Consider the following 13,686-nt stretch of genomic DNA (forward strand, 5'->3'; position numbering starts at 1 on the left):
GAATCAAGCAGATCTTGTAGTCTTACAGGAGGACTTGAATAGATTGTATGAGTGGGCAATAAGTGCAACTATCAGTTCAATGTTTTAAAGTATAAGGTTTTGAAATTTGGTAAGCAATGATGGGATGCAAAGTATACTCTTGATGTGGAAATTTTGAATTAGGTAGAGATCTGATAGTGGTGGTGGACAGAGACCTGAAATTTAGGTTTCACATTGTATACTTTGTGAGGTCATCACATTGGATAATAGCAGTGATGCAAGATGACCTTGGCTTCCAGAAATAAAAAGGTTATCATTCCATTGCATAATAATCCATTTGGTCACTTAGTTTTCATGATGATGATATGTTAGAAAGAATCCAGAGAAGATTCACAGAGGTGCTAGCTGTTCTTGGTAATGCAGAATATGAAGATAGATTAATGGAATGTAATTTGCAAAGCCTCATGAATAGGAGTGGGATTATGATTGAGACATATAATTTGATTAGGGGTTGTTACCAGGTTAACATTAAAGAAATTTTTTCATGGAATGAGTGAGGGTTAGAACTAGGTGAGGAGGGTGTGAACAAAGAGGTGAGGAGCAGATTCTTTGCATGGATAGTGGTTGGTGAGTGAAATGCATTGGCTCAGCGTGTTGTTAATGCAGACACAATGAATGGGTTTAAGGCATGGCTTGATGAGTTTTGTGTGTGGGTGATAGTGTTTACCTCTTGCAGTGAATAAGAACCCTTCCTCTCCTTTGAGACCCATGATATATTTAAATTTATTAAGCCATGCTGTCATTTTATATACCATTGCTTAAAAAAATTTGAAAATTGTAAAACCTTATCCTTTGCTTATTTGAGGATCTATAAAAACATTATCTGTGTTTCTCTGTGTAGAAATAGAACATACTGTATTAGGATAGTATTAGGATATACAGTTATGAATCAGTGATTAAGTAAAACTGCTGAATTTAGAACATTTAAATGAATTTTTTAAATCCTTTACTCTGTTGCATCTTTACTGATATTCAGTTTTTTATTATCCATTAGGAATGAATATGCCAATCCAAACTATACTACGGACTTTATTTATCGATTGTTTTCAGAGGAGGGTAAAGATCTTTTCTCTTCCCGCATGAATGTGCTTGGACATATGCAGCAGGTGAGAGGTTACTGACCTCAATTTTTAATTTGAACTCGCCCTTTTTAGCTTTTAAAAAATCATTTAAAATCATCTTAATGTATAACTTAATTTTAAAAAATTAAATATTAAACTTTAATATTTTATTTTAATAGTAGAATATTCATCTTCTTTTAAGTCAGAAGTTCTTAACCCTTTTTCTGGTACCATCCCCATGGAGATATATTAATAATCTAATGTTGTCATGCATCCTTAAATAGTTCTTAACAAATACAAAAACAAGCTGTTTAGATCAGTTTTGCATGGTGGAATTTGAATTAATCCTGATATCTCATTCTCTTGACGTAACTTTTTTTAAAATGGAATTTGAAACTCCAGTATTATTTGTCCATCTCCACCAACAACATACAGCAAACAAAATTGATTCATTCATCACATAACAATTCTGGACCAAATGGCATCTCAAGCAAGAAGCATTTTAAATGTTTCCCTAAAGTAGAAGCATTTGGACTTCCCTCTGTTGGACATGATTCTTTTATCTTGGTTCCCTCCCTCCCATTAGAAAATTTCATTAGTGTATAAATTTTTTCTTATCTATAATACGCAATAAGTCATTAGATGCTGCTTGTAAATTGTAATGTCTATCTGGGTGCAATGATCTTCCATAGTTCATTTGGTTTCAAAAAGTCCTTTGATTGGAAAGATCTGGGTTTGAATCCCATCTAGGAAGCAAAGAACTATCAGGACTTCTCAGTTGAAGGCAAATTAACTGGCTTCTTACAGAGGCAGTTGGAAAGTCTATCCCTTCCCCCAGAAACTTGAGTTTTTTCCTACAGTCAGGCAAACTAGTACATGCAATTTCTCCCAAGTACATATACATTTAAGCATAAGAAATGAACCACTTTATCTTAAAATTAAAATTACAATAGGATAATATGAGTGAGTTGTGGATCTTAAGAGCCTACGAGATACCTTGGATTATTGTGCAGGTATTCTCCCTGGATAACACCACACACACACACACACACACACACACACACACACACAGTAAGGCCTAGTAGCTATTACATGTCTGCAGTATACATTCTCTTCCAGTATAGTCAAATGCTCCCCCCCCCACCTTCTTTAAGTGTGTGGCCTGTTTTAACCAAAAACTCTCGCATCAACAATCATTTCCACTATAAAAGAATATCTTCTCGGTTGGAGCAAATGTCAGCTAAATCACCCAGAGAAATATCACCACCTTGATTAAAGGAGCCTGAGATGGCTGTTGCCATGTTTGGCTCCTGGAGTGGCACAGGAGAGAGAGAGGTCCGTCCAGTTTCTGTCCCTCCCCATCTTTCAACAAGCAATGAGTAATATCCTTCTCTCTTCAAGGGCATGCCAAATGTATCATATGGTTCCAGCCTGTCCCCCCCCCCCCACTATTATAACTTCTGGATTTCTACTAGTGTTTGCAGTCCACATACTGTCAATCTATCCTCGTGTTCTACATTCATAATCCTAATATCATCTTTGTAACTCTTCTTTGCAGCCTTTCCACAGCTTCTTTATCTCTTTGGAATCCAGCAGACCAAATCTGCATGCAGTAATATAGGGTGCAGTCATATCAAGGCTTTGTAAAGACAAAAAATTATTTATGTATCCTTACATGCCAACATTCATTTCAACATCGTAATTATCCTCTGAGTTGTAATTGCAAATTTTGTTATGTGACCTTTGAACTTCAACTTTCTATCCCCCATAACTCCAAGATCCCTAGCCTCGTCAGCTACTGCAAGCATAATTCCACCAATATAATATGCTATTTAATATCGCATCATGCCAAAGTCCATAACCTTACATTTACTAACATTGAATGGGCAGCCATTATTGTTTGCCCACACTTCCAGCCTATTCAAATAACCCTATAAATGCTATATCAGTAGCATCTCTAATTACCCTGCCTATATGATCAGTAAACAGTTGAAGATTTCCTGTCAGCCTCTTTCCAATATCATTAATGTAGCAATTAAACAACAATGGTCCGACTGATCCCTGGGGCATGCTACTGGTCACTTTCTGATATCTATCCATCAGCACCCACTTTTCCAAGCCACTAGTTTATATTCCAATCCCATATTCTCTAGTTTATGCAGCAGCCTTTCATGTGGTATATCCTATCAAATGCCTTAGCAAAGTCCAACAGTATCATAGTATATTTATCCCCTTTATCCAACTCAGCTGTAACATTATTGTAACTAAAAATTCACATGTATGCCACAGTAATTAAATTTTAATAATATGTAGATATTTTGTCTTAAGTGTCTTAAGACATCATCAGTACAGTTATTACAAACAATACTAGGAATTACATTGAAAGGAACAGTTGGTGCACATGCTTTCATTGGAATCCCTCTATGCATACAGTAGTATGTTTGAGGAACAAAAAAAAAATTCACCTGTAAATTTTAAATTAAATTAAAATATATCTGATAAATTTATTTTATATAATTGAGGATAATAATTTCCCAGGCCTTTGCGATAGTGAAACATTCATTGCAGTTAAGATTGGGTCTGTGACGTAAGGCTTCAGCAATTTCTTTACATAAACGCTCATAATAAAGTAACATTATTATAAAATATGAGAAAATTGCTCAGACATGACCTCCTTTAGTGAACCCATGCTATTCCTTGCAAAGTATATTTTGTTTTTCCAACCATTTCTGTATGTGAGTTCTTACCAGCTCCTCTAAAATCTTTACAGTTACTTCAGAAATACTGACAGGTCAATATTAGACTTTGCACTACCCTTGTGTAATGGGATTATACATTCTTTCCATTCTTGTGGGATCTTTCTTGAGCTAAGAACGATCCCACAAGAATGGAACTATACAAACATGTAAAGAGCCTAGCCAATTTGGTTAACATTCCTTTAGCACACATGCTGATATCCCATCTGTTCCAATTGCTGAATTCTTATCCAGGTTATGCAACAACTATGGAACTTCTTTCTCGTTGACTTCTATTTCTTCATCCAGTGTAGTGATAGCACTGTGCACTTGGTTACATACACCAGGTTGATAGATCTTCATCAAGTGAGCACTCGTTATTTGAAATACCTCATCTGCTTCTGATACTAGGGTACTGTATTTATTCAGTAAAGTTATTCTTCCACAGTCATTCTTTCTTTCTTTTACTTGCAGCATAATGCAAACACATAGCAGCACTTGTACAATACTTGCAATTTTTTGGCCTGAGCTTTATACTGTGTATTTCATAACTTCTCACTCTTATTCTCATGATACTACATCATTTAAGCATCTTTTCAAAGCTTAATAAATTCTGCTTCATTATTATCATGAGTTTTCTCTGATACCCATCAATATTCAATAATTTATGTCACCTATACAAGGTTGTGCTGAAAAGTTGTAAAAATCACCATGAAGGAATTGAAGTAGAGCCATGTTCTAGGTGTTTATCAGAACTTTTCAGCCCTCCACCCCACCCCAATTACTCATTTAGTGCTCATCTGGATAATTTGGCAGTGTATTTCTTCACCTCCAACAAATGAACTGCTAGGTCTATAGCCTCACCCCCACTATATTATTTCATCCTGCTAAAAAAAAAAATGTACTGCAGCTGAAAACTAGATATTATAGACACACAAAAAAAAATGTCTTGGAAGATTTCTGTTGATAATGGTCACATGAAGTTGTCAATGTAAATATTGACAGATTAGCATATAAACTTCTTATGTTGAACCAGTCTTTTTCTTTTCACTGTGCCTGTCCTCAGTAAAACAGTTCTGGAATTTGGGAGAGTGCATTGACAGCCTATAGCCAACACCTTATTACATCAGATCACTGCCTTGACAAAAATGCACACTCCACTGAAAATGACAACAAAATTCTGTGACCTTATTGTTTTGTCAGCATAATTCGTTCAAGGTCAAAAATAAAAAGTACAATGCCAGCATTCTAAACTTTCACACAGAAACTGACAAGGCACTAAAACATGAGATCACCATGAAAAATGTCATTTCAACTCTAGAAAATTTACCAGGCACCACCAGCATGGCCCACAAACAAAAGAAAAGATGGAACAAACTTCTCATGACTGATAAGTGACCTATAACATCTCACTAGCATATCAGAAAGTAATAGCAGCTTTGAACAACCCCAAAGACTCCTCTTCTAATTATGCTTATGAGCTTGGCCTGACCTTAAATTAGCAGGAACATGGTCATTGAGTTTGCCAACAACTTTAAAATAAATGCCAAAGTAGTGACAAAGCATGGATCATCGATTAAAAAAGAGGAATACTAGTGTAAGTGCCACCAATAACCATTATTTAGTATTATATAAGAAATGTGCACCACCGATGCAGTCAATATTGAGCCCCGCAAAGTCATCCAAATCAGTTTTGCAGATATACATAGTCTTAGTTCTAACCTCAGCTCTGTCCATTTCCATCTCCAGTCTGCCTTGAGTACTGCACCTATTTTTCCTGAAAACTCAAATCTCAGTCTCTTCAAGCATTACTCATCTCAACTTTCCCAAATACACACTCTTCAACTTTTTGAATCAAGGGTAGTGTTTATGCACATGTCTGCTCCAATGTATCATATCAGAGAGCATTCAACCTAGAATCATCCAGTACTTTTTTTTTGCTGAAAATCTGTCTGTCTCACTGTGAAAATCATATGCTGTCTCTATTACTCTCATAATGCCACAAACCTTTCCGAACATTTTGACTTCCTCTCCTTAAATGTTGATTTCCTTCATTCCAACCTTTCTACAAAGTCAGTTACCTTCCTTGGGGGATTTCAATGTTCACAATATCAGTTGGCTTTCCTTCTCCAAGTGCTGTCACCAAGCAGGTAGAAATGCTGAAACATTTGCTGTCACTAATGACCTCACATAATTTTTTTCACATACCTACCAGATAACTCAATCCACTCTTCAAGTACCTTGAATCTCTTCCTTATTAGTGATCATCCTTCCAAGTGCACTGTGAACTTTTCCTTTAGATAATTCAGAGCACAACCTAGTGCTTCACTTTTTCCACCAAGCAACACTCATACACCAAGCAGGTAGAAATGCTGAAACATTTGCTGTCACTAATGACCTCACATAATTTTTTTCACATACCTACCAGATAACTCAATCCACTCTTCAAGTACCTTGAATCTCTTCCTTACTAGTGATCATCCTTCCAAGTGCACTGTGAACTTTTCCTTTAGATAATTCAGAGCACAACCTAGTGCTTCACTTTTTCCAGCAAGCAACACTCATACAGCTGCTCCCAACCAAGAGTTGTTTGACATTATAGGAATACTAAGCAGGATGACCTTTGTGATTTCCCTGCCTCATTCCCTTGGTTGGAATATTGCTTTCAAACTTCTGATCCAAGCATAGCACTTAATACATCACTGAAGTATTATTGAGTAATCATTTTGATAAAAGCTGTCAAGTATATGTGCCATTGAATTCACTGCTACCTCTTCACTGTATGAAGAAACTCGTGTATGAGGAGGAGGAAGAACTAGAGCTGTTGCATAAACTAAATAAGAATTCTGCAGTAAGAACTGGTGGGATATCAGCACAGATGCTAAAAGAGTATTCAGGTAAACTGGTTATTCCAGGTTAATACAATTTGAGTCTCAGAACAGGGAAGATTACACAAGAGTAGAAAGAATGTATGGTAATCCCATTGCACAAGGGTGGTAATAAATACAGATGTATTCAACTATTGGCCAATCAGTATCTCAGGATTGGTGGTAAAGATTTTGGTAAAGTTGATTAGGGCTCACATTCAGAAATGGGTTCCCAAAGAATCTCCACTTCACAACAAACAGCATAGGTTTATTACGAGAAGGTTCAATATGCTCACATTCTATAATAATGTTACCACTGAGTTAGACAAGAGGCATGGATACACCATGATACTATTGGATTTTGTTTAGGCTTTTGACAAAATACAGCATGAAAGTTGCATAAATTGGAGAATATGGGATCGGATTGTAAACTATTGGCATGGATAAGAGGATGACAGACTGACATATAAAAAAGTCATGTATGGGGTGTGTGAATCTGCAAGATTCAAGGCAACCAGTGGTGTGTCTCAAGGATCAGTCCTTGGTCCACTGTTATTCAATCTGTGCATTAATGACATTGGGAAGGATTTGACATGTGACATACAGCAATTTGCTGATGATGCAAAGGTTAATCAGGAGTGCTGCTGATATGCTGCAGAATGATTTGAATAGACTGGAATTATAGGCATGTCAAAATGGGTATCAATTCAGTTTTAATAAATATAAGGTCATGCACTTCTGTGTGATCAGCTATTCAATGTTGTTTTATATTGGTGGGTTTTAAATCCTTACAATGAAAAAGCTGAGCATTAGTTTGATAATAATGATTTAGCATCTTAGAGAACCAGCAACATCCAATGCCTATGCTATCTTGAAGGCATTCAACTAATAAATGCTAATGGTGTGAATGCTACAATGCTGGTCAACAGGGAATCTGCACACCTATAGTTATCCATAGATGTGCAGATCCATATATAAATTTGGAAAATCCCAAGTAGTAGCTCTTCATGGCTTTTATCTTGAACAAATCTATTAAGTAAGCACCATTTGGTCTTGTCCTACAACTTCTGCAGCTGGGTTGTCAGCTTTCTCTCTAGATAAGTGGTCAGCAAAGTGGTCAATATTGACCCCTGGGTGTCAATGTGGCTATCCAAGGGAGTCGATAAATGGCTAAGGATAAAAAGGGAGTCAATATACACCTAAAATGATTTTGAGTAAACATGCAATGCCAACTGTCTGATCAGCTTAGCTCACGAGGGAGAAGCACATGCTCTCCCTCATGAAGACATCTAGAACAGAGGTGATCAGGGTTAGTGCTCATTTATCACCCATAGTTATCAGAGTGGTGTTCAGTGATCTGATAATAAGAAGTGCTGACAGTATTCACAAGAGTATTTAATATTTTAATATTTAATTTAATAAATGTAGTAAATTTTTAGGGATGCTTAAGGGTCAAAGCTGTATAACTGAGAGGAGATCTCCACATAGCATTTATAGGAATGCAGAGAACTGACCAGGGTTTCTGACCTAATGTTCAATCCTCACCCTCTTGTGGTGCACCCTGTTGGGTATCTACCCGGATACTGAATGAATGAGGATGGGCTGGCAATTTGGGATTTTGAAGACCAAATTGTATTCTTATTGGCTTAAACCAATATAGAAAATGATGGTACAAAATGACAAAATTTCATGCTGGCTGGGGCATCACCCGGTTAAACAAGGCCCCTGTTGTTTTTGCTAGGGAACCAGGGTGAAGAGCGAAAAGTCAGCTACTGGAACAAATCTGAAAGCACACTCCAACTCAACATCACCAGAGTTAAAGATCAGTACTATCAACATAAGAAGCCTGAATAGCAAAGAAATGGAGCTAGCTGAGGAATTAGATAAGTACCAGATCGACATTATAGGGGTGACTGAAACAAAAAAGACAAAAACTGGTGAGATCTTTCTGAACAATAAATACAAAATGTTATATTCAGGCAATGACAATCAAGGAAAAGAAGGAGTAGCCATAGTATTCAACACAAAATACGAGACTAAGCTTCTTGAATGGCAGGCAGTCTCAAGTAGAGTGATGTGGGCAAATATGAGAATGGGGAACTGGACAATGAGACTTATTTGTGCCTATGGTCCCACAGAAGGTTCTACTAAGGTAGAAGTGGAGGAATTTTTTGAGGCTTTAGAAAAAGCAACTGACACAATGAAAAAGGAAACGTTGGTCCTTGTTGGGGATATAAATAGCAGAGTAGAAAATGATTGGCAGACATATAAAAATATTTTGGGAAAATTTGGAGAAAAGAGCAAAGCCAATAATAATGGCAAATACCTGTTGGATTTCTGCTCAGGACATGGACTGGTTATTACTAACACCATGTTCCAACATAAAAATGTGCACAAATTCACATGGAGAGAAGAGGCAAGGAATAAGAAAAGTCTCATTGACTATGTTATTGTTGATAGTGATGTTTTCTCCCTGGTGCAGGACACCAGAGTGTACAGAGGATTTGAAATTGGAAGCGATCACTATTTAGTCTTGAGCAGGATAAAATTGAATTTCATATTGAAAATGGCATATAAAAATGTTTTAAAGCGAATAAAAGTTCAGCAGCTCTCAGATATGAACTTAGGCTAAAATACACAAAGATTATTGAAGAGAAAATGAAAGAGTTTGAGAACAGGAATCAAACCTTGGAGATTCAGTGGCAAGCCTTGAAGAAAACCCTGAGTGATTCAGCCAGTTAGACATGTGGTGAGGTTGTCTGCAAGGATAGAAAAATCAGAACTCCATGGTGGACACAGGAAGTTAAAGAGGCAGTGAAGGAAAAGAAGAAAGCATATCAAAAGCTCCTGGCAAATAAGTCAGCTTGTGCTCTTAGAGAATACAGAGACAAATGTAAGAAAACTAAACACTGTGTAAAATTAGCTAAACAAAAGTCATGGGAGAACTTTGGCAAGAACATAGAAAATAAATATCAAGAAGGTGGTAAGATATTCTGGAGGTTTTTGAAGAAGCTTAGAAATGGAGGAAAGAGTGCTGTAAAAGGAGTTAGAGATGATAAAGGTTGCATGAAAATAGGAGAAAAAGATATCCTTGAAGTATGGAATAATTACTTCGAAAAATCGCTAAATGAAACAAGCAGTGATAGCACAGTGGTAAAAAAACACTCAACAGGCATACAGTCAGGAATACATATCCATACTTGAAGTAGAAACAGCCATCAAAGGCTTGAAATGTGGAAAGGCAGCAGGAGTAGATGATATTCGACCAGAACTGCTGAAATATGGTGGTATAAAAGTCTTACAGTGGCTGCACTGCATATTTCAGAAAGCCTGGACAGAGGGACAAATTCCTGATGATTGGAGTAGAGCTCTCATACTACCCATATATAAAAAGAGAAATAAAACTGAATGTGAGAATTACAGAGGTATTTCCCTACTGAGGTTTCTGGCAAGATCTATGTAGGCATACTTGAGAAACAGTTGAGAAGAATTGTGGAAGAAAAGCTTGGTGAAGAACAAGCTGGATTCAGGCCTCTATTTGGCCCGAATCCAGCTTGTTCTTCACCAAGCTTTTCTTCCACAATTCTTCTCAGGTATCCTCTACAGTATATCTGGAAGGAGAACTGATCAAAAAGCGATCCAGAGTAGTTGGAGAATGAAGAGGGTTATCAAGAATTTGAGTAGGAAGATGTATGATTTGTGTTGTCATTACTTATAGCAAAGACTTCTGCTGCTTGGATACTAGTAGATTATTATTATTCAGGCCTCCATGGAGTCAAAAGACTCATCGTATGAGGATGCAACAAATGAATGTCTAAATGGGGCAAGGAAACCTTGAGCCAGAGAAGGCCAAAAGCAGGAGATTCTAAATTAACCATTCTCTGACTGACTATGTCAGATTTTACAAAGCACAGCTCTTGAGGTGAAAAGAATCGTGAAGTGTGTAGTTTGGGCACTGGCAGTGGGCAGTAGTAGATGTATCTGTGATCTAAGTTTCTTCCAGGAATAAGATGTCTGGTTTGTAAGACTGCAGATGATGGTGAATGTCATTTATGTTTGTGATTAATGCTATGGATGTTAGTAAAGTGAGTGTGAAAGCAAGTTTTTAGTGAAGCATTTCTGGCTTGGTTTGTATGTTGTGACTTGTTATGATGTGACTTTTTTGATGGGATGGTTTTGAAGGAGATTCACTTTGGGTGCATTGTCACTGTCATTGTAAGAGTCTTCATAAATTTGCTCATGATTAGATGGAATGATATAGTGGGGACATGCAGTGTGAGAAGATACTCTTGGAGAGTGGCACCACGTACCACTACTTGGACTTTCTCTCCAGGCACAACTTGGCAGAGAATACAGCAGCCAGATTATGTGCCATATTACTTGACCAGAAAACCCTGATTCATTACTGACCGGTTCAGATCTGTGCACTAACTGGCAGCTGGTCTGCAGCACCACCATTTTAATGGATGTACCCTCAAAATGGAGGAGGTTATTGGTCTCATGTTTGTCATGGCCTTGAAGGGTATCACTCTCACTGCACTGAGAAGAGGGGGTTTAAAGAAACCAGGATCCCTGCTCTGGAGATCAAACATGGCATTTGCTGCCTCATACCTCCAATAAGCTGGGTGATGGTATTTTACTGGTCAATGAAGAACATATACCACCTAGTGTCTAGTTGCATTTCCTCCAACTAGAAAGGTATCTTTTTGTAGTGGGAGGAATACTCACTGGTTTTGTGAGAGTCCCTTTTGTGAAAACAGGCCACACTGTAGGGAAGCCGGATTAATTAGACAGGGAGAGACTATATTGCACATCCTGCCCATTAACCCTCGGGGGTTCGCAGCTGATCTGACAGATACATGTAAAATGTTTAATATAAATATTCTTACACAATTCAGTGTATAGCTTGGAGGTCATGAGTAGCTGTGCATTCATATGTTATGAGGTTTATTCCGCACTGTTTTTTGCTGTCAGTTTGGTTTAACACATGTTATGTAAAGGTTTGTGATATTTGACAGTAAATTGTATCTGAGAGACATACTGCTACCTCTGATGTCAGTATAGTATGGTTTAGTTTTTTTTTTTTTTATTCTTTGTTCAATAATTTCAAGATTGTAACTGAAAATAAATAAACCATCGTGTATTACTGTATCTCTGAAATAAGAGAGCCAACGACTTATTTATCATACATCTCCTCTAGGAGATGTGCTTTACATTATGGAAAATACTAAGGAAAGTGATCTGGAGCTTACTCCACCTTTACTACGAGTTGCTCATGCTTGCATCTGCCGAAACTTTTAGTTTCTATATATTCAGCACGAAACTCTTATAGGTTCTATATTCTGCTATGAATAATGTTGGATTCAATATCCACTTAATTTCTATCATCATATATTATATTTGCAGTGCTTTTTCTTTGTTTTTTTGTATTTTAGCACATACTAGTAATGAATGTATCTCTCAGATATGCCGCTACTTACGCTGCAAGCTCCCGAGGGTTAATGGCCCAAAGCTACTACATCATATCAGAGCAGCCAATATGTTCCACATTGAGTCAGTAGATAGGGGAAAAAAATTGGCTTTCGGCTTTGTGCTACTTCAAACTGGTCAAAAAAAATAAATAAAGAATCCCAGGTGTCTGAATTATTTTAAGAATATGGTATTTGTGTAATGTGTGTATCGCACAGTTCTTTTACTGTTATACAAATTAAGTGTTAACTGTTGTATAAATTAAGGTAATATTGGACTTTTTAATATAATGTTTTTTTTTTATCTCCCTAATACTTTTTGTCCACTATATATATATATATATATATATATATATATATATATATATATATATATACACATTTTTTTTTTTTTTAAGGGAGGTAGTCCTTCTCCATTTGATCGTAACTTTGGCACTAAGATGGCTGCCAAGGCTGCAGACTGGCTTATTACACAACTAAAAGAAAACATGAAAGAGGGGAAAATTCAGTGCACATCGCCTAATACTGCAGTCTTATTGGGTTTAAAGAAAAGACAGTATGTATTCACACCCATTGAGAATCTGAGGGAAGATACTGATAACAGGTATTTATTTTGGAAAATTTCAACATTTGAAAGTATACTTTCATTAAAGATACATATTATTTTTATGCATATTAAAATACTATCTCATCTCCAAAAAAATTATGTAACTTAACAGTATGCTTTTGACTTGGATAAGAGTTAAGTAAGCCTAATCCAGAAACTATAACGTCATTTTCCTGTGCCACTTTTTTAGACCTCCAAGAAGCAGTGATGTCATAAATTTGCATTATGGGATACTAAGGCAAGTGATGTGAAGTCATTAGCTTCTATATATGAGCCCCAGTCCTGAAAATGCTTCAGGTGCAAACTTTGTTTGCTTACTCTTGGATAAAGGATTAAACCAAGTATATAATTTCTTGGTATCTTTAATTTATAGTATAACCAAGTGAAAAAACTTCCGACAGCAATGTTGTATTGGTTAAAAGTGAAACACTACATTGCTTGATACTACCATTAAAAAATTCTACACAGTGTAATTAGTCACTTCAGTAGCAAAGCAGAAGTTTCTACCCAATTGGCTACAAATATTCACATTCTAATAATGCTATGGCCTCTCACATTTTGCCAGTAGAGGATGACTAGTTCAGTCTCATTCGATGTATGGGCTGATAAAAAAAAAAAAAAGATGTGTAAATATTATTTGCAATATATTATGACTTTAGTGTAATTTTAATCTGGTTTGGGTGTGTTTATGTTTAGTAGTTATTCAGTTTGAAGCGCTTTTTCAGAATAACAGTTAATGAGGCAAAAAAGGGTGATACGAACTAGGTCAGCTAGATACATGCCATGAAAATCAAGTGCATTGAGTGAGGAAGAGTTTTCTAAGATGGTTCGTTGTTGGGGAGTATAATATGTGTGTGTGGGCAGATGTGTATGTTGAGAGATTAAAAAAGAGAATTAAGAGAGTGAGGG

The 13,686-nt window shown here is 36.6% G+C and overlaps 1 protein-coding gene across 3 annotated transcripts in view; it reads left to right on the forward strand.

Annotated features, from left to right (window-relative positions):
* The window catches only part of LOC150100974 (ATP-dependent 6-phosphofructokinase-like), a 308,202-nt gene that overhangs the window by 257,071 nt on the left and 37,445 nt on the right, over positions 1–13,686 (forward strand). For all 3 annotated transcript variants that reach the window (XM_090401413.1, XM_090401415.1, XM_090401414.1), the window contains exons 17-18: positions 1,034–1,145; positions 12,569–12,774. In XM_090401413.1, coding sequence (XP_090257539.1) covers positions 1,034–1,145; positions 12,569–12,774 — 318 coding nt within the window. The remainder of the gene's footprint in view (positions 1–1,033; positions 1,146–12,568; positions 12,775–13,686) is intronic.

The sequence above is a fragment of the Typopeltis vanoorti genome, chromosome 12 (assembly GCF_054136105.1).
Source record: "Typopeltis vanoorti isolate ZY-2024b chromosome 12, IOZ_Tvanoo_1.0, whole genome shotgun sequence".
Classification (NCBI taxonomy): domain Eukaryota; kingdom Metazoa; phylum Arthropoda; class Arachnida; order Uropygi; family Thelyphonidae; genus Typopeltis; species Typopeltis vanoorti.